The 21,757-nt window shown below is 34.7% G+C and overlaps 1 protein-coding gene across 1 annotated transcript in view; it reads right to left on the reverse strand.

Annotated features, from left to right (window-relative positions):
• LOC143245986 (uncharacterized) overlaps positions 1 to 15,674 on the reverse strand; it is a 126,502-nt gene extending 110,828 nt beyond the window's left edge. The window contains exons 1-2 of the mRNA XM_076492236.1: positions 15,546 to 15,674; positions 14,929 to 14,979 (exon numbers count right to left, since the gene is read on the reverse strand). Of these exons, the coding sequence (XP_076348351.1) occupies positions 14,929 to 14,979; positions 15,546 to 15,674 (180 nt within the window). The remainder of the gene's footprint in view (positions 1 to 14,928; positions 14,980 to 15,545) is intronic.
• Positions 15,675 to 21,757: the final 6,083 nt, after the last annotated feature.

The raw sequence follows: 21,757 nt of genomic DNA on the forward strand, positions 1-21,757 counted from the left end.
TCATATGTATTGTTAGTGTTGCTGTTTTTAACGTTGACTGGAAAGTATGGTTTATATAATTCCATGTTATTTGTTACGTGGTCACGAATATTGCAATGGGCTTGAGTTCTGTTTTGAATTTCGCGCAAAGCTACACGAGAAATAGCTGCGCTAGTCGTCCCTAATTTAGCAGTGCAAGACTAGATGGAAAGAAACTATTTTACCAACAAATAGTGGGATTAACCGTGACATTATAATAATATACTTTTCAAATAATTTGTGTAATTCTTCTTTTTGACTTGCATCCCTAAATGTCTGTAACTTTGGGTTGTTTATTCAAATGTTCCATAGTTCTTATATTAGCATTATCTCGAAGAATCCAGTTATATTATTCCGCCCTTCGTTTCTTTCAGCGGAATATTACTTAACTAACTGTTGTACAGTAATACTTATTTTGATATTTCAGTTATGAGGTTAGTTGGTTGTTATTTAGCGCAAAATTACACAATCTGTTTATTCTTTATTACAATATTAGTCGATAGATGTGCTTTTGTAGCATTCTTTATATCTCACTGGTAACCGAAGTTTTCTTGAAAATAAGCCTAACAGAAAATTTTATTAAATTTATTGAAATACGTTGTAAGGTTATCCGGTATATAAACCACTGCTGTTGTGTTTTTTTTACTTAAATTTAAAGCAGATCTGTCAACAGCTTATTCTAATTTCGTTTTATTTTTAAACATCCATATTTACATCAGAAACGTTTGCGTACAATATGAAATACCGTAAACCAGAAAAACCCCTCCTGAGGTGTTTTACTTTAGTAGAACAACTGTAATTCTACCCTTTCGCGTGAAAATATGTTTGTCTGGATTTATTTGAAATCACACACACACTATATATGTAGACGGTTTCTTTAACGAAGAAATTGTTCCAAACGAGGATCATTTACACATCACATCTGATGTTAAACAGTAGGATCTATTTATTCTAAACAAATCTACATAAACATCCTTACACAAAGAAAAAAATTGAAATGTTGCATTAAAACATTATAGATTAATTACAATCAAATATTGGCAACACTAAACTTGTTATTTTTAATATGATATGATCTATTTATATTCTTTTATCAGTGGTGTTCCTACGAGTTGTAAAGTGGGGGTACTTGGCTTGACACGATGAGGGATTGAAAATATAAAGAGTAGCTCCCCATGGAGTGTGGGGAAAATATCCTTCCCACAAAATTAATATAATTATACAATCTGCAGTTCATGCATAAGTCAAATATATTCTGATGCCTCTTCTAATGTAACCAGTTGTTCAAACACTGTTCACTACCACATAATTTACTAAACTACTAACATATGATGTGAAGTTTCATTTAAAACTTAACCTTGAAAAACTAAGAGCAACCATTAACACTCTTAGTTTCTATAATAGTGAGAGCATAACAAAGTTTAACTATGTTTTTTTTTTTCAGTTTTCAAATACGAAACTTTTAGGTTCTTGTGTGTTATAACTGTGTTATATAAAATTGACCTCAGAGATGAATATGGTGAACAGTTGCAAAAGTTTTAACAACCAGACGAATTCTGGATGAAAAAAATTATCTTAACATCAAATCCCATCAGCAAAAATCCAGTATGTTTCTTATGGTGTCTGTATATATATGTATACTCTTCAAAAAAAGAAACGCAAAAGGCAAAATTTGAGACATATTGTTAACAAGTTTATTCCGGGTAGTTCTGTATGACATGTGTGAAATTTTGCACATTCACTGCTGAACATCCAAAGTCTGCAAAGGCGAAGTACACGCTCACTCGTTGAAGTTTAACGTCACTCAACGTCAATAACGAGTATGCCCCCCGTGAGCATCAATAACTGCTTGGCATCTCCTGCCCATGGAAGCGATGAGATGACGAATCACATCCTGTGGAATGGCTGTCCACTCAGCCTGCAAAGCTGCTGCAAGCTGAGGTAGAGTCTGCAGTTGAGGTTGTCGCCGTCGCAGACGTCGTCCAACTCGTCCCAAAGATGTTCGGTGGGGTTTAATTCTGGTGATCTGGAGGGCCAGGGAAGAACGTTGATGTTGTGGTGTCTCAAGAAGACAGTGGTGAGTCGGGCTGTGTGAGGACGGGGGTTGTCATGTTTAAAAACGTCGTTGACGTTCACCATGATGGGTTGAACATGGGGGCCTAAGAATCTCGTCGACGGTTGCGTACGGTCTGATCGGAAATCCTACGCAGCCCTGGTAAGGTTGAGGCAGTAAACGTCGCAGTGGTGGTCCTATCACGAAGGTGACGTAACCGGATGTAGCGATCTTGTGCGGGCGTGGTCACACGAGGTCTATCCGGATCGTGGACGGTCACAAGTTGATCCATGTTGTTGGTGACGATTCCATAGCCTTGTGATGGAGCTTGGGTGAACATTCACAGTTCTGGCAACATCTGATCGAGATTCGCCTGCTTCCAAACGACCAATGGCGTTGTTGCGTTGTGCTTCAGTCCGTCTTAGTGTAACTGTATTGCGTGTCTGTGGCTTAACACTGAGCTATGGAAACCGAGAACCCGTCACTTTTATAGGGATTTTGCACAAGTTGCACTTGCAGAACATTCAGATCTCTCAAACAAATTTATTGGACACGAATGCGTTTCGGCGAGAAATCCAATGTTTACCTCCGTTTTCAAAGTGCACAACTTTTATTGTCATTTTGGTCTGACAATCAGTGCCTTAACACATGTAACATCACATACTCTGAGCTTGTGACGTTATTACATATATTTCTCTTTAAAATAACAAAAATATCCCTTTTGCGTTTCTTTTTTTGAAGATTATATATTATACTATACAAATTAAAAAAAACTTTTGCATTTGAATACCAGACATCCTGTCTTTACTAACTTTACATATAGCATACATTTGTTCAATAATCATGGTATATACCAAACGCCCTCTACTCTATAAACCTCGCATGTACTAGACATCATCTATTCTATAAACCTATAATGTACCAGACATCCTCTATTCTATAAACATGGCATGTACCAGGCATCGTCTATCCTATAAATCTTGCATGTAACAAACATCTTTTATTCTATAAACCTGGCATGTATCAGACATCCTCTATCCTATAAACCTGGCATGTACCAGACATCCTCTTTCCTATAAACCTTGCATGTACCAGACATCCTCTATTCTGTAATCCTGGCATGTACCAGACATCCTCCATCCTATAAACCTGTTATGTACTAGACATCATCTATTCTATAAACCTGGAATGTACCAGACATCCTCTATCATATAAGCCTTGCATGTACCAGACATCGTCTATCCTATAAACCTGGCATGTACCAGACATCCTCTATCCTATAAACGTGGCATGTACCAGACATCCTCTATCCTATAAACGTGGCATGTACCAGACATCCTCTATCCTATAAACCTTGCATGTACCAGACATCCTCTATTCTATAAACCCGGCATGTACCAGGCATCCTCTATCCTATGAACCTTGCATGTACCAGACATTCTCTATCCTAAAAACCTTGCATGTACTAGACAGCCTCTATTCTATAAACCTGGCATGTACCAGACATCCTCTATTCTATAAACCTTGCATGTACCAGACATCCTCTATTCTATAAACCTGGCATGTACCAGACATCCTCTATCCTATAAACCTGTTATGTACTAGACATCATCTATTCTATAAACCTAAAATGTACCAGACATCCTCTATCCTATAAACGTGGCATGTACCAGACATCCTCTATCCTATAAACCTTGCATGTACCAGACATCCTCTATTCTATAAACCCGGCATGTACCAGACATCCTCTATCCTATAAACGTGGCATGTACCAGACATCCTCTATCCTATAAACCTTGCATGTACCAGACATCCTCTATTCTGTAATCCTGACATGTACCAGACATCCTCTATCCTATAAACCTGGAATGTACTAGACATCATCTATCCTATAAACCTGGTATGTACCAGACATCATCTATTCTATAAACCTGGCATGTACCAGACATCCTCTATCCTATAAACCTTGCATGTACCAGACATCCTCTATTCTGTAATCTTGGCATGTACCAGACATCCTCTATCCTATAAACCTGGCATGTACCAGACATCCTCTATCCTATAAACCAGGCATGTACCAGACATCCTCTATTCTATAAACCTGGCATGTACCAGACATCCTCTATTCTGTAATCCTGGCATGTACCAGACATCCTCTATCCTATAAACCTGGAATGTACTAGACATCATCTATCCTATAAACCTGGTATGTACCAGACATCCTCTATCCTATAAACGTGGCATGTACCAGACATCCTCTATCCTATAAACGTGGCATGTACCAGACATCCTCTATCCTATAAACCTGTCATGTACCAGACATCCTCTATCCTATAAACCTTGCATGTACTAGACATCCTCTATCCTATAAACCTTGCATGTACCAGACATCCTCTATTCTATAAACCCGGCATGTACCAGACATCCTCTATCCTATGAACCTTGCATGTACCAGACATTCTCTATCCTAAAAACCTTGCATGTACTAGACAGCCTCTATTCTATAAACCTGGCATGTACCAGACATCCTCTACCCCATAAACCTTGCATGTACCAGACATCCTCTATTCTATAAACCTGGCATGTACCAGACATCCTCTATCCTAAAAACCTGGCATGTACAAGGCATCCTCTATCCTATAAACCTTGCATGTACTAGACATCCTCTATCCTATAAACCTTGCATGTACCAGACATCCTCTATTGCATAAACCTGGCATGTACCAGACATCCTCTATTCTATAAACCTGGCATGTACCAGACATCCTCTATCCTATAAACCAGGCATGTACCAGACATCCTCTATTCTATAAACCTGGCATGTACCAGACATCCTCTATCCTATAAACCTTGCATGTATCAGACATCCTCTATCCTATAAACCTTGCATATACTTGACATCCTCTATCCTATAAACCTTGCATATACTTGACATCCTCTATCCTATAAACCTTGCATGTACCAGACATCCTCTATTCTATAAACCTGGCATGTACCAGACATCCTCTATCCTATAAACGTGGCATGTACCAGACATCCTCTATCCTATAAACCTGTCATGTACCAGACATCCTCTATCCTATAAACCTTGCATGTACTAGACATCCTCTATCCTATAAACCTTGCATGTACCAGACATCCTCTATTCTATAAACCCGGCATGTACCAGACATCCTCTATCCTATGAACCTTGCATGTACCAGACATTCTCTATCCTAAAAACCTTGCATGTACTAGACAGCCTCTATTCTATAAACCTGGCATGTACCAGACATCCTCTACCCCATAAACCTTGCATGTACCAGACATCCTCTATTCTATAAACCCGGCATGTACCAGACATCCTCTATCCTATGAACCTGCATGTACCAGACATTCTCTATCCTAAAAACCTTGCATGTACTAGACAGCCTCTATTCTATAAACCTGGCATGTACCAGACATCCTCTACCCCATAAACCTTGCATGTACCAGACATCCTCTATTCTATAAACCTGGCATGTACCAGACATCCTCTATCCTAAAAACCTGGCATGTACAAGGCATCCTCTATCCTATAAACCTTGCATGTACTAGACATCCTCTATCCTATAAACCTTGCATGTACCAGACATCCTCTATTGCATAAACCTGGCATGTACCAGACATCCTCTATTCTATAAACCTGGCATGTACCAGACATCCTCTATCCTATAAACCAGGCATGTACCAGACATCCTCTATTCTATAAACCTGGCATGTACCAGACATCCTCTATCCTATAAACCTTGCATGTATCAGACATCCTCTATCCTATAAACCTTGCATATACTTGACATCCTCTATCCTATAAACCTTGCATGTACCAGACATCCTCTATTCTATAAACCTGGCATGTACCAGACATCCTCTATCCTATAAACCTTGCATGTACAAGACATCATTTATTCTATAAACCTGGCATGTACCAGACACCTTGTCTTTAGTAACATAATGCATATTACACAATGTACCTTTTATGAACCTATATTTTTACCAAAGACAGCTGTTTTCTTCTATCAACTTTCCAAATAGTTATTAGTACTAAGGAAGCATTAATTACATTAAGGAATGTAATTTTATCAGGTAAAACAATATTATGCAGGTTACCATAGAAATATGTACCAAAGAAGAACAACTTGAAAACAAGCAGAACACATGTGTACAAATACCGTTATAAAAATTACATAGTATTTGAAACAGCCCACAACATTTAACACACTGAATCTGGTAGACAGCTAGTTTAGCTATTTGGAGACAAACAAGACACGATCTACACAAGCTGTTAACACAGACGAACAAGACACGATCTACACAAGCTAACTGTGAACACAGACGGACAAGACAAGATCTGCACAAGCTAACTGTGAACACAGACGAACAAGACACGATCTACACAAGCTGTTAACACAGACGAATAAGACACGATCTACACAAGCTGTTAACACAGACAAACAAGACACGATCTACACAAGCTAACTGTGAACACAGACAGACAAGACAAGATCTGCACAAACTAACTGTGAACACAGACGAACAAGACACGATCTACACAAGCTGTTAACACAGGCGAATAAGACACGATCTACACAAGCTGTTAACACAGACAAACAAGACATGATCTACACAAGCTGTTAACACAGACGAACAAGACACGATCTAGACAAGCTCACTGTTAACACAGGACAAGACACAATCTACACAAGCTGTGAACACAGATGAACAAGACACGATCTACACAAGCTGTGAACACAGACGGACAAGACAAGATCTGCATAAGCTAACTGTGAACACAGATGAACAAGACACGATCTACACAAGCTCACTGTTAACACAGATGGACAAGACACGATCTACACAAGCTGTGAACACAGATGAACAAGACACGATCTACACAAGCTGTGAACACAGATGAACAAGACACGATCTACACAAGCTGTTAACACAGACAAATAAGACACGATCTACACAAGCTGTTAACACAGACAAACAAGACACGATCTACACAAGCTAACTGTGAACACAGACAGACAAGACAAGATCTGCACAAACTAACTGTGAACACAGACGAACAAGACACGATCTACACAAGCTGTTAACACAGGCGAATAAGACACGATCTACACAAGCTGTTAACACAGACAAACAAGACATGATCTACACAAGCTGTTAACACAGACGAACAAGACACGATCTATACAAGCTAACTGTGAACACAGATGGACAAGACAAGATCTGCACAAACTAACTGTGAACACAGACGAACAAGACATGATCTACACAAGCTGTTAACACAGACGAACAAGACACGATCTAGACAAGCTCACTGTTAACACAGGACAAGACACAATCTACACAAGCTGTGAACACAGATGAACAAGACACGATCTACACAAGCTGTGAACACAGACGGACAAGACAAGATCTGCATAAGCTAACTGTGAACACAGATGAACAAGACACGATCTACACAAGCTCACTGTTAACACAGATGGACAAGACACGATCTACACAAGCTGTGAACACAGATGAACAAGACACGATCTACACAAGCTGTGAACACAGATGAACAAGACACGATCTACACAAGCTCACTGTTAACACAGATGGACAAGACACGATCTACACAAGCTGTTAACACAAGACAAGACACGATCTACACAAGCTAGCTGTGTATGTGGTTTACTTCATCAAGTATAAAGTAATTGTGAACTGAGATAATTTTAATTTACAGCTGTGATATAATTACTTGTACATATTAATATATTGTAACTTAAAGTACCTTACAGAAAGAAGACAATGCTAAAGAAGTTGAACTTAAGATGTATTTCCACAAATAATAGTTAATGAAAACACATCAAATTAACTCCATTAATACCATTTCAAAGAGGTAATTGAATCACATTCTATGTTTGTAAAACAGTAGTAAGGCTAAATCTTAGGTTTCATAATGTTAACAATTAACACAACTTTCCTTTAATGACTATTTAATCAGGGCTTGTATAGCACATTAAAATTCTGAGCTGTGCATATCATATTAACTGTGTTGATTGTTAATCACAGTGTAATTAGCAAAAATATAATATCTATAGGGTTTTGCATCCATGTACTTCAACATATAGTAACCTATATTAATTTAAGCATGTGAATAAATATTGTAGGTGACATCACATAGTGTTAAACGAAGTACAAGTATTAAAAAAATCTGTTTTTGTATTCAAACATCTAGATATAAAAACAGCTGTGACTCTGTCGAGAAATATATCTAGGTATAAAAACAGCTGTGACTCTATACAGAAATATATACAGGTATAAAAACAGCTGTGACTCTGTCGAGAAATATATCTAGGTATAAAAACAGCTGTGACTCTATACAGAAATATATCTAGGTATAAAAACAGCTGTGACTCTGTCGAGAAATATATCTAGGTATAAAAACAGCTGTGACTCTGTCGAGAAATATATACAGGTATAAAAACAGCTGTGACTCTGTCGAGAAATATATCTAGGTATAAAAACAGCTGTGACTCTGTCGAGAAATATATCTAGGTATAAAAACAGCTGTGACTCTGTCGAGAAATATATACAGGTATAAAAACAGCTGTGACTCTGTCGAGAAATATATCTAGGTATAAAAACAGCTGTGACTCTATTGAGAAATATATCTAGGTATAAAACAGCTGTGACTCTATAGAGAAATATATCTAGGTATAAAAAACAGCTGTGACTCTGTAGAAAAATATATCTAGGTATAAAAAACAGCTGTGACTCTGTCGAGAAATATATCTAGATATAAAAACAGCTGTGACTCTATACAGAAATATATCTAGGTATAAAAACAGCTGTGACTCTGTCGAGAAATATATCTAGGTATAAAAACAGCTGTGACTCTATTGAGAAATATATCTAGGTATAAAAACAGCTGTGACTCTATAGAGAAATATATCTAGGTATAAAAACAGCTGTGACTCTGTAGAAAAATATATCTAGGTATAAAAACAGCTGTGACTCTGTCGAGAAATATATCTAGATATAAAAACAGCTGTGACTCTATACAGAAATATATCTAGGTATAAAAACAGCTGTGACTCTGTCGAGAAATATATCTAGGTATAAAAACAGCTGTGACTCTGTAGAGAAATATATCTAGGTATAAAAACAGCTGTGACTCTATTGAGAAATATATCTAGGTATAAAAACAGCTGTGACTCTATAGAGAAATATATCTAGGTATAAAAACAGCTGTGACTCTGTCGAGAAATATATCTAGGTATAAAAACAGCTGTGACTGTAGAGAAATATATCTAGGTATAAAAACAGCTGTGACTCTATTGAGAAATATATCTAGGTATAAAAACAGCTGTGACTCTATAGAGAAATATATCTAGGTATAAAAACAGCTGTGACTCTGTAGAGAAATATATCTAGGTATAAAAACAGCTGTGACTCTATGGAGTAATATATCTAGGTATAAAAACAGCTGTGACTCTATAGAGTAATATATCTAGGTATAAAAACAGCTGTGACTCTATAGAGAAATACATCTAGGTATAAAAACAGCTGTGTCTCTATCGAGAAATAAAACTGGGTATAAAAACAGCTGTGACTCTATAGAGAAATATATCTAGGTATAAAAACAGCTGTGACTCTATCGAGAAATATATCTAGGTATAAAAACAGCTGTGACTCTGTCGAGAAATATATCTAGGTATAAAAACAGCTGTGACTCTATCGAGAAATATATCTAGGTATAAAAACAGCTGTGACTCTATAGAAAAATATATATAGGTATAAAAACAGCTGTGACTCTATGGAGTAATATATCTAGGTATAAAAACAGCTGTGACTCTATGGAGTAATATATCTAGGTATAAAAACAGCTGTGTCTCTATAGAGTAATATATCTAGGTATAAAAACAGCTGTGACTCATTAGAGTAATATATCTAGGTATAAAAACAGCTGTGACTCTATAGAGAAATATATATAGGTATAAAAACAGCTGTGACTCTATCGAGAAATATATATAGGTATAAAAATAGCTGTGACTCTATAGAGTAATATATTTTTTACAATGTCTGAAAGAAAAATCACTGCTTAGACAAAGAGATATATGTAAACCCAGTCAGGTTTCAGTCATGTGAAAAGTTAGGACACCCTATGAAAGCCTGTGTATTTTTGTAACATTTTTGGATATAAAGATATTTAATATCAATTTTAACAATACTGAGAGATTATAGGAATATAACTAAACAATTAAAACTGAAGAAAAGACTTTTCAAGATCTTCTGTAAAGGTAATTCTTCAAAAATGCATATTGTAACTGAGGAAAAAGTTAGGACACCCTACCCCCTAAGAGCTAGTGTTACCCCTTTGACTGAAATAGCTGAAGTAAGATGCTTCTTGTAGCCATCTACCAGTCTCTGACATCAGTCTGAAGGAAGTTTGCCCCACTCCTCAATGCAGAATTCTTTCAGCTGTGAGATGTTTGAGAGGTTTCTTGCATGTACAGCCCGTTTCAAGTCACCCCACAGCATCTCAATGGGATTAAGATCCGGGCTTTGACTCGGCCATTCCAGGACTCACCATTTCTTAGTTTTCAGCCAGTCCTTAGTGGATTCACTGGTATGTTTTGGGTCATTGTCATGTTGCAAGGTCCAGTTCAACTTCAGCTTTAATTTTCTTACAGATGGTCTTACATGATCCTCAAGCACCCTCTGATACACAGTAGAATTCATGGTGGATTCTATGATTGTGAGCTGTCCAGGTCCTGCTGCAGCAAAGCATCCCCAAACCATGACACTTCCACCTCCATGCTTCACAGTTGGTATGAGGTTCTTTTACTGGAATGTTGTATTTGGTTTACACCAAACATGTCCCCTGTTCTGGTGTCCAAATAATTAAATTTTGGACTCATCTATCCACAGAACATTAATCCAGAAGTCCTGGTCTTTGTCTACATTCTCTCTGGCAAACTTCAGTCTGGCCTTGATGTTTCTCTTAGAGAGCAAAGGTTTCCTCCCATGAAAGTTACACTTGTGCAGTCTCTTTCTGATTGTAGAGGCATGCACTTTCACATCAACAGTAGCCAGAGACTGCTGTAGGTCCCGTGATGACATGTTAGGGTGTTTGGAGACCTCTTTTAGCATCTTGCGGTCTGCTCTCGGGGTGAACTTGCTTGAACGACCAGACCTAGGCATGTTGGCAGTTGTTTTGAAAGCCCTCCACTTGTTGACTATTTTCTGGACAGTAGAATGGCTGATTTCAAAATCCTTTGGGATCTTTATAGATCCCTTACCAGACTCATAAGCTGCTACAATTTTCTTTCTGAAGGCCTCAGACAGCTCTTTTGCTCTCACCATGGTGCTCACTCTCACTTCAACAGTCAGGAGCACACCAAACTAAATGTCTGAGATTTAAATAGAGCAAGCCTCATTCAAAATGCTGAGTAACGATCTTCTAATCATGTGCACCTGGTGTGATACACCTGAGTGTGAGTTGAACTATTTTAAGTGGGAATAAATGTGGGTGTCCTAACTTTTCCTCAGTTATAATATGCATTTTTGTAGAATTACATTTACAGAAGATCTTGAAAAGTCTTTTCTTCAGTTTTAATTGTTTAGTTATATTCCTATAATATCTCAGTATTGTTAAAATTGAGATTAAATATCTATACATCCAAAAATGTTAAAAAAATACACAGGCTTTCATAGAGTGCCCTAACTTTTTCACATGACTGTATATAAACAAATATATTTTAAAAGTTATATGTACAAGAAAAAAGTCACATAACCAGGTATACACGAGAGATATTACATTCTGGCATAAGAAAACAATATACATAAAGCTATATGCAGAAGTTTTAATGTAGCTGGAGTTCCATTTTAGCACTTAAACTTAGAGCAAAGTCTTATATTTAAGAAACTAACAATATATACAGCTGTTATTCAATTTAAACGCAAATTAAGTCTTTCATAACCAAACTCACAAAATCTCAGATAAATATACATTTTGACAGAGAAATGACATTTTGTGATCCCTTGTGTCTACTGATAGAATTTTCTCAGACCACCCAGCTTACACTCTCCCTCAGGAGCTGGCATTAGGCACTATGCGACTGCTACAGCTCAACAGTAAGTTTCTGAGTATTAAAATGGTGAAATGTTTTTCATCATACATCACATAGTTTTTCAACACACAGAATGATATTATAATAAAATACATTTTATAATTTCATTGTTTGTTATACATATTATACAATAAAGATTGTTTTTTTTCAATCCTTTGTGTTAGCAGGATAAGAAGTGTGAAGGGATTATAAAAAGATAAAGTTGTTAATATTGCTTGTAGACAATTATTATTAAAACTGAAGTTACTGGAGATATGAGTAATGTAAATATAATACCCAGTTGTTGTATATACAACAAAGTATATACAAAAAATAAAAAAAGAAAGGTATAATATCCAAATACATACTCATCAAAACATGATACATATATACAGATATGTATGAAAAAACATTGTGAAAACTGGCAAATAGCACCATCTCACTCATTAAAATATTATCTTTTCAAAAACATTAGCCTTATGTTCACACTGTCAATACTGATTCAACCAATGAGGAACAACTGCCCAGCAGGTTTTCAACATTCTGTCTCGCCAAGAAAGTTTTGGAGAAGAAGAGGTAATATGGGATATTGACCACAGTAAACCAGTGGAACTTATCTTTGTTAATAACAAATATTACTTCCGTTTAATAAACAAGTAAGATCTGAATTACTCATAAAAAAATGGAATTTACAAGTGGTGTTTTGTTTTTGAAACAGGCTTTTAAAATATTTTATTTACAATTCCTACAAAAACATCCTACTCTGAAAATTTCTTAGCTTATGTCCTAAAATCTATGTAACAATGTATATCTAGTTTTGATATCAGTGACAATGTATATCTAGTTTTGATATCAGTAACAATGTATATCTAGTTTTGATACAAGTAACAATGTATATCTAGTTTTGATATCAGTAACAATGTATATTTAGTTTTGATATCAGTAACAATGTATATCTAGTTTTGATATCAGTAACAATGTATATCTAGTTTTGATATCAGTAACAATGTATATTTAGTTTTGATATCAGTAACAATGTATATCTAGTTTTGATATCAGTAACAATGTATATTTAGTTTTGATATCAGTAACAATGTATATCTAGTTTTGATATCAGTGACAATGTATGTCTAGTTTTGATACAAGTAACAATGTATATCTAGTTTTGATACAAGTAACAATGTATATCTAGTTTTGATATCAGTAACAATGTATATTTAGTTTTGATATCAGTAATAATGTATATCTAGTTTTGATATCAGTAACAATGTATAATTCGTTTTGATATCAGTAACAATGTATATTTAGTTTTGATATCAGTGACAATGTATGTCTAGTTTTGATACAAGTAACAATGTATATCTAGTTTTGATATCAGTAACAATGTATATCTAATTTTGATATCAGTGACAATGTATGTCTAGTTTTGATACAAGTAACAATGTATGTCTAGTTTTGATATCAGTAACAATGTATATTTCGTTTTGATATCAGTAACAATGTATATTTAGTTTTGATATCAGTAACAATGTATATCTAGTTTTGATATCAGTAACAATGTATATTTAGTTTTGATATCAGTGACAATGTATGTCTAGTTTTGATACAAGTAACAATGTATATCTAGTTTTGATATCAGTAACAATGTATATTTAGTTTCGATATCAGTAATAATGTATATCTAGTTTTGATATCAGTAACAATGTATAATTCGTTTTGATATCAGTAACAATGTATATTTAGTTTTGATATCAGTGACAATGTATGTCTAGTTTTGATACAAGTAACAATGTATATCTAGTTTTGATATCAGTAACAATGTATGTCTAGTTTTGATACAAGTAACAATGTATATCTAGTTTTGATATCAGTAACAATGTATATTTCGTTTTGATATCAGTAACAATGTATATTTAGTTTTGACATCAGAAACAATGTATATCATTGTAATAAGTTGGGTGATAAAACTCCCTTCAACTGAAAATTGTGAAGTTTCTATAGACCCACAGATAAATTACACTATTGGATACATAAAGCAAAACAAACAGGTTCTGTTACTTCATAAGAACCTGTAAGTTTTACATTCAGAGTACCTTTTCTAAATAACCAGTCCTTGAAAACACAGAAGAGTTTCAAGGCTTGTGGCACATCAATCACTTGAAAGTGGATAATAAACACAACTGTCTCACAACACTGCTGTAACTAAAGAAGTCACATGAGTCTAATACCACGAAGTAAAAAATATACTGGAATTCATAAATGTCTGTTTCAGTGACAACAACCATCTACAAAACTTACTACAGGTGTGTTGCATGTTTGACTGAGTAATAGTTCAGGCATTGGAGTAAAATATAAATCAGATTTATATAGAAGGAGAGTTGTGAGCAGTGAACAACAACTGCTTGTCCAGGTGGCATTTGTCTTCATTCTATAGAATTTAATGGGCCAATACGTGTTTAAATACAGACTTGATACTGTGAAAATTAACTTCATGTTTTTATCTGTACCCATAAAAAGAACGCTTTACTTGGGTAAGAATCACACAACTTTCAAGAGGAAGTATTAACATAATAACGTTGACAACGATGGACATCCATCAGGGTAGAAGGAAACCTACCTTTTCAATGTAAATCCTTGAGCTTTGCATGTAAGGTAATGTATAAAGTTTATTTCATAGAATATGACTTTATTAACAAAGAGAGATAGAAGAGAACTTAACAAACTGGCAGCAACCAGCACACATGCTGCTCTTCCTAATGAGTACATGATTGTAGCTTGTTCCATCTGGAAAAGGCAAAATAAACAGAAAACTTAATTACCTCAAACAATCAGTGATATTTCAAAAGAAACGTAAATTCTGTTAAACTCTTGGACTACACTAGTGTCTTTATTTTGTTAAACTCTTGAACTACACTAGTGTCTTTATTTTGTTAAACTCTTGAACTACACTAGTGTCTATATTTTGTTAAACTCTTGAACTACACTAGTGTCTTTATTTTGTTAAACTCTTGAACTACACTAGTGTCTTTATTTTGTTAAACTCTTGGACTACACTAGTGTCTTTATTTTGTTAAACTCTTGAACTACACTAGTGTCTTTATTTTGTTAAACTCTTGGACTACACTAGTGTCTTTATTTTGTTAAACTCTTGAACTACACTATTGTCTTTATTTTGTTAAACTCTTGAACAACACAAGTGATCCTGAAAAGGAAGAAGGAAATTGGAGAGAGGGTAAAAAGAGTAAGATGAAATCCTCTAATAGAACACCACACATTTGAACTTTGGGGAGGAAAGGCCTGCTCTGATGAACAAAATTTGTTACATGAATTATCACCAATCTGAACCTTACCAGGAAGTTACTGGAACCATTGTCTGCACAATATGTGTCACCACAAAAAAGATGGAACTGTAATCCAGCAGAAAACTGGGACAGGCAGAGCTGTGAAAAGTAAGGTTGAGAGACAGGAAAATGAGCCATGCCCAGTTCCTATGGGGATCAATGGAGTACCCAGAGGGAAAGATGGGTCACTGTTGGACAGAAGCCACCCATGAATTCAAGGACAGAGCAACTATGTCACACTCAAAATGTCATAAAAATGGGGCTATAAGAAGGCCCTGTGCACATGGAGCCTGGCAACAGGTCTGTGAAAATGTTGTCATGACCCAAAATCCTGAAGAGAAGTGAACCACATGTAGTGCCAGAACTGAAAACAACATACAGCCTATAGTGGAAGGGAAAGGAGAAAGCAGGTCTCCAGAACATTCCATAGGGTTTCCATGAACAGCCTCAGAAAGAACTGAGGTGAGGTATTACAGAGTGTCAGATGGAGGCCAAGAATGGAAAATGGGGTATGGGGGAAGAAAAACTGGGGTCCATCCACCCAAACAGGTGAAACAGAGCTCACAACTGGTAGTCTGGAATTTGTAAACCTGCCCCAAAAGTCACAAGGGTGGATGAAACCAAAGCAGATGGGAGACTGGGCATACTAATGCTACCAATCAATGGGGAAGCAAAAACACAGTGGAAATCTGAACATAAGGGAAGGGGAAAACAAAGGAGAGAGGCAAAAATAACAGGGAAGATCAAAATAACTTTGGAAGGAGATAAAATATCACATACTCCAGATATACTTTCCAAGAAAGTCAAAAAGAATCCTCAGAAAGATGTGAGAAGGCATGGCAAACTTCCAGGAGGAGGAGGCAAAATGGTGTCAGTCTGTGCCTAAAATGAGTTTAAAGTGAAGGAAGAAGAAAGGGTAAAAAAGAAGACCATGCATCTGCCCCATACTGCCCTGTGAATAAAGACTGAAATATCTAAAGAATGGCTTAACAGACAAGTGATACACACCCAAGCTGGTAACAGGAACTTCAGAATTTATATTAGACACTCAACCAGCAAAAAAATGTAAGACAAACAAAGATAAATTAAATACTGTAAAATAAAAGTGATATTAAATTAAATTCAACTAAAGTAAAAAAGTTAAATCACATTTAGGGTAAAATAAGTGGAATAAAGACAGACATGTGAACTAAAATACTGCCAAACAAGAAATGATAGTTTGTACAGGTTCAAGTCTTCATATCTGTATAGACAAGAATACTTATGTAATCTGTACAGGTTCAAATATTCATATCTGTATACACAAGAATACCAATGTAATCTTTACAGATTTAAGTCTTCATATCTGTATAGACACAAATACTAATGTAATCTGTAGAGGTTCAAGTCTGCATATCTATATAGACAAGAATACTTACATAATCTTTACAGGTATAAGTCTTCATATCTGTATAGACAAGAATACTAATGTAATCTGTAGAGGTTCAAGTCTGCATATCTAAATAGACAAGAATACTTACATAATCTTTACAGGTTTAAGTCTTCATATCTGTATAGACAAGAATACTTATATAATCTGTACAAGCTCAAGTCTTCATATCTATATAGACAAGAATAATTATGTAATCTTCACAAGTTCAAGTCTTCATATCTGTATAGACAAGAACACCTACATAATATTTACAGGTTCAAGTCTTCATATCAGTACAGACATGAATACTTATGTAGTATTTACAGGTTTAAGTCTTCATATCTGTATAGACAATAATACTTACATAATCTTTACAGGTTCAAGTCATATCTGTATGGACAAAAATACTTACATAATCTTTACAGGTTCAAGTCTTCATATCTGTATAGACAAGAATACTTATGTAAACTTTACAGGTTCAAGTCTTCATATCTGTATAGACAAGAATACTTACATAATCTTTACAGGTTCCCGTTTTCATATCTGTATAGACAATAATACTTACATAATCTTTACAGGTTCAAGTCTTCATATCTGTGTAGACAATAATACTTACATAATCTTTACAGGTTCAAGTCTTCATATCTGTATAGACAAGAATACTTACATAATCTTTACAGGTTCAAGTCTTCATACCTGTATAGACAATAATACTTACATTATCTTCAAAGGTTCAAGTCTTCATATCTGTATAGACAATAATACTTACATAATCTTTACAGGTTCAAGTCTTCATATCTGTGTAGACAATAATACTTACATAATCTTTACAGGTTCAAGTCTTCATATCTGTATAGACAAGAATACTTACATAATCTTTATAGGTTCAAGTCTTCATACCTGTATAGACAAGAATACTTACATAATCTTTATAGGTTCAAGTCTTCATATCTGTATAGACAATAATACTTACATAATCTTTACAGGTTCAAGTCTTCATATCTGTTTAGACAAGAATACTTATGTAAACTTTACAGGTTCAAGTCTTCATATCTGTACAGACATGAATACTTATGTAATATTTACAGGTTCAAGTCTTCATATCTGTATAAACAAGAATACTAATGTAATCTGTAGAGGTTCAAGTCTTCATATCTGTATAGACAAGAATACTAACATAATCTTTACAGGTTCAAGTTTTCATATCTGTATAGACAATAATACTTACGTAATCTGTACAGATTCAAGTCTCATATCTATATAGATAATAATACTTACATAATCTTTACAGGTTCAAATCTTCATATCTGTATAGACAATAATACTTACATAATCTTTATAGGTTCAAGTCTTCATATCTGTATAGACAATAATACTTACATAATCTTTACAGGTTCAAGTCTTCATATCTGTATAGACAAGAATACTTACGTAATCTTTACAGGTTCAAGTCTTCATATCTGTATAGACAAGAATACTTACATAATCTTTACAGGTTCAAGTCTTCATACCTGTATAGACAATAATACTTACGTAATCTTTACAGGTTCAAGTCTTCATATCTGTATAGACAAGAATACTTACATAATCTTTACAGGTTCAAGTCTTCATACCTGTATAGACAATAATATTTAAGTATTCTTTACAGGTTCAAGTCTTCATATCTGTATAGACAAGAATACCTACATAATCTTTACAGGTTCAAGTCTTCATATCTGTATGGACAAGAATACTTATGTAATGTTTACAGGTTCAAGTCTTCATATCTATATGGACAAGAATACTTGAATAATCTTTACAAGTCTTCATTTGTGTATAAAAGAATACTTAAGTAATCTTTGCAGAATTGGTTTATCATACTCTCAGAACAAAGTTTCAAGTCTTCATGTCTTGTTCCTTTTGGAAACATGAAATTTGGGTAAAAAATAAAGAACTCAAGCAGAGAAACAGAATTATCACAGGCAGTGTGGGTGAATGTTATATTTATAAAAGTCATTTGGAAATAAATAAACACTAAAACTCCATTGATCTGGAAAGGTGAACCTTTCTAGACTTCTTGAACAGCAATTGAAAATATAATTCTTTAAAATTACTTTATATCTGTGGTCTAACCAGAGCAAAACATTTCGATTACAGAAATATAACCTGTGAAACGTTTGTGCTGGGAAAAAAACGTAAGCTCACAAACTGTCAACTAGTAGCAGTTACTGCACGGAAGTCTTGCAATATCAAACACAAGTTACTAACATTTCTAAATGTAATTATTATACTTAATTTGGAAAAGTTATTAAATCAAAAACCATACATATGAGTGTCGTCTGGTAAAGTAAAGTTACACACCTGTTAATAAGTTACTTAAAACTATGGAGATTAAGAGATTTATAACACAGATCTGGTCACGTTTTGATCCAGGGAACAAAAGTTACAAGTGGCCCGTACCATAGTGAGTGAAGTCAACACGCTATTTATAAACGTCAGAAACCTCCACATGGTTACACAATCTCCAGCTTACAAGAAAAGCAAACGTTATAACAACCAAAAGATTAACATCCACACTAGCTCAATAATGTAGGTGACCACTAAATACAGGGGTAAAAAACAATACCTGTTAACTATAACAGTAACATTCACCTGCACATGTATTAATACCTGTTACTATAAAAGTAACATTCATACTTTGGGGAGAGAAACATTTATGTTATTACAACAGTAACATTTTATAAGATATAAAGCATAGTATAACAAACGATATTTTGTAAGAGTAAGGGCAGGGTATGACAAAAGACATGCAATAAGACTAAGGGCAGGGTATGACAAACGATATTTGATAACAATTAAAGCGGGTATCAGAAATGATATTTTGTAAGACTCAAAGCAGGGTATGACAAAAGATATTTTATAAGAGTTAAAGTAGGGTATAATAAACGATATTTTATAACAGTTAAATCAGGGTAAGAGAAACGATATTTTATAAAAGTTAAAGCAGGGTTTGATAAACGATATTTTATAAGAGTTAAAACTGTATGATAAAGGATATTTTACAAAATTAAAGCAATGTGTAATAAAGAATATTTATAAGAGTTAAAGCAAGGTATAATAAACCATATTTTATTAAAGTTAGACCAGGGGATGATAAACGATATTTTATAAGTGTTAAAACAGGGTATGACAAAAATATTTTATAAGAGTTGAAGCGGTGTATGACAAACGATATTTTATAAGAGTTAAAGGAGGATAAGATAAATGATATTTTATAAGAGTTAAAGTAGTGTTGATAAAAGATATTTGATAACAGTAAAAGCAGGTTACGATAAACGATATTTTTCTAAGAGTTAAGGCTGTGTATGACAAACGGTATTTTATAAGAGTTAAAGCAGGGTACGATAAATGATATTTTATAAGAATTGTTTGGTGAACACGATCTTACTCGTTTAGTGGACACTGTCCTAATTGTCTAGTGTATACGGTCGTTATATTTTGGTGAACAACTTCAGATTTACCATGAAGACTGTACACATTAGTTAAATAACTTTAGGGAAGTGTTAATGTACACCATTACTGTTCCATTTAACACGTAAAGAATCTACGTGTTTCAAATATTTTAAACTTATTTATTGGGTAACATTGTATTTGAATACCATACTTTTCTCTAGCGGATATTTCTCTCGTGGACGTGTCATACAGTTTGGCTACTGCAGTGAAATTCCACTAAGAACACAGTTAGTTGGAAAAATAAGTTGTTACTCTTTCTTGGTAAATATGTCATAAAGTAACTATAAATTAATGTGGTGTAAGGATATGATTGTTAAATATTGTGTGTAATAAAGACAGATCTGTCACGAATGGTCACAATAAAATCAATGACTTCTATCATTAGTTCTGTGTTTCAGAGAATCCAACTGGGCTGGTGTCTCACGTTTATCTTGGTTCCTTTTATAAAACCTTTTAACAAATCTTCAAACGATTTTATTATTCTGGAAAATTCCGAAGCTGTGGGTTGTTGGGGTATCATTTTATAAAACCTATTGTTTGTCAGCCCGTTTCTGACTGGGTTTTAGTAAGTGTTTCTCTTTTTTGAATCGAGCGCCTTTATTCGATGGTTCTGTTATTTTCTGATGTGTTTATCTTATGGTGTTACATCACTCCCCTCTTTATTTGACAAGAGAAACGTTCCAAACGACTCTTTTGAGCTGAGGCTGGATAACTCCCGATGTGTTAACGCTATTTTGAAATTTTCTTAAGCATTTGTTCACCTTACCCGAAAAATCTTAAATATTTATTCTGACCTGGTTTCTGTCAAAATTTTAAAATGTGCACAATGACATATGTAGTTGTAACGAATAAGTAATACTTCAAGACTGTTAAATAAATAAAAAAACATAACCATAGAGATGGTTACATGGAGACATCAAACAAGAGTATAAAAAGTGAAACTAGTTTTACTGAGATTTCTACCAGCTCTAACGATCCTAATTTTACTGAGATGTCTGCTAGCCCTAAGGATTGTAGATTTACTGAAATATTCGCTAGTCCTAACGATGCTAGATTTACCGAAATGTCTGCTAGCTCTAAACTAACCAACACTGTCATTCTTCAGCAACTTCTGGACAGTAATAAGTTTGAGTCAACCAAGCAAATGTACATAAATTTATGGAGTGATTGATCAAGTTCTTGATCGTATTTGATTTCTGAGATGCGACATGTTTACGTCAAAGTTTTTAAATGTACTCTCTATTATTTTTTTATCATCGTAAACATGACGAGAGTTCAATTTCCTTCAGTAACAGGCTTAGCGTCTTTCTACCCACTT

Source organism: Tachypleus tridentatus, chromosome 3, assembly GCF_004210375.1.
Source record: "Tachypleus tridentatus isolate NWPU-2018 chromosome 3, ASM421037v1, whole genome shotgun sequence".
Classification (NCBI taxonomy): Eukaryota; Metazoa; Arthropoda; class Merostomata; order Xiphosura; family Limulidae; genus Tachypleus; species Tachypleus tridentatus.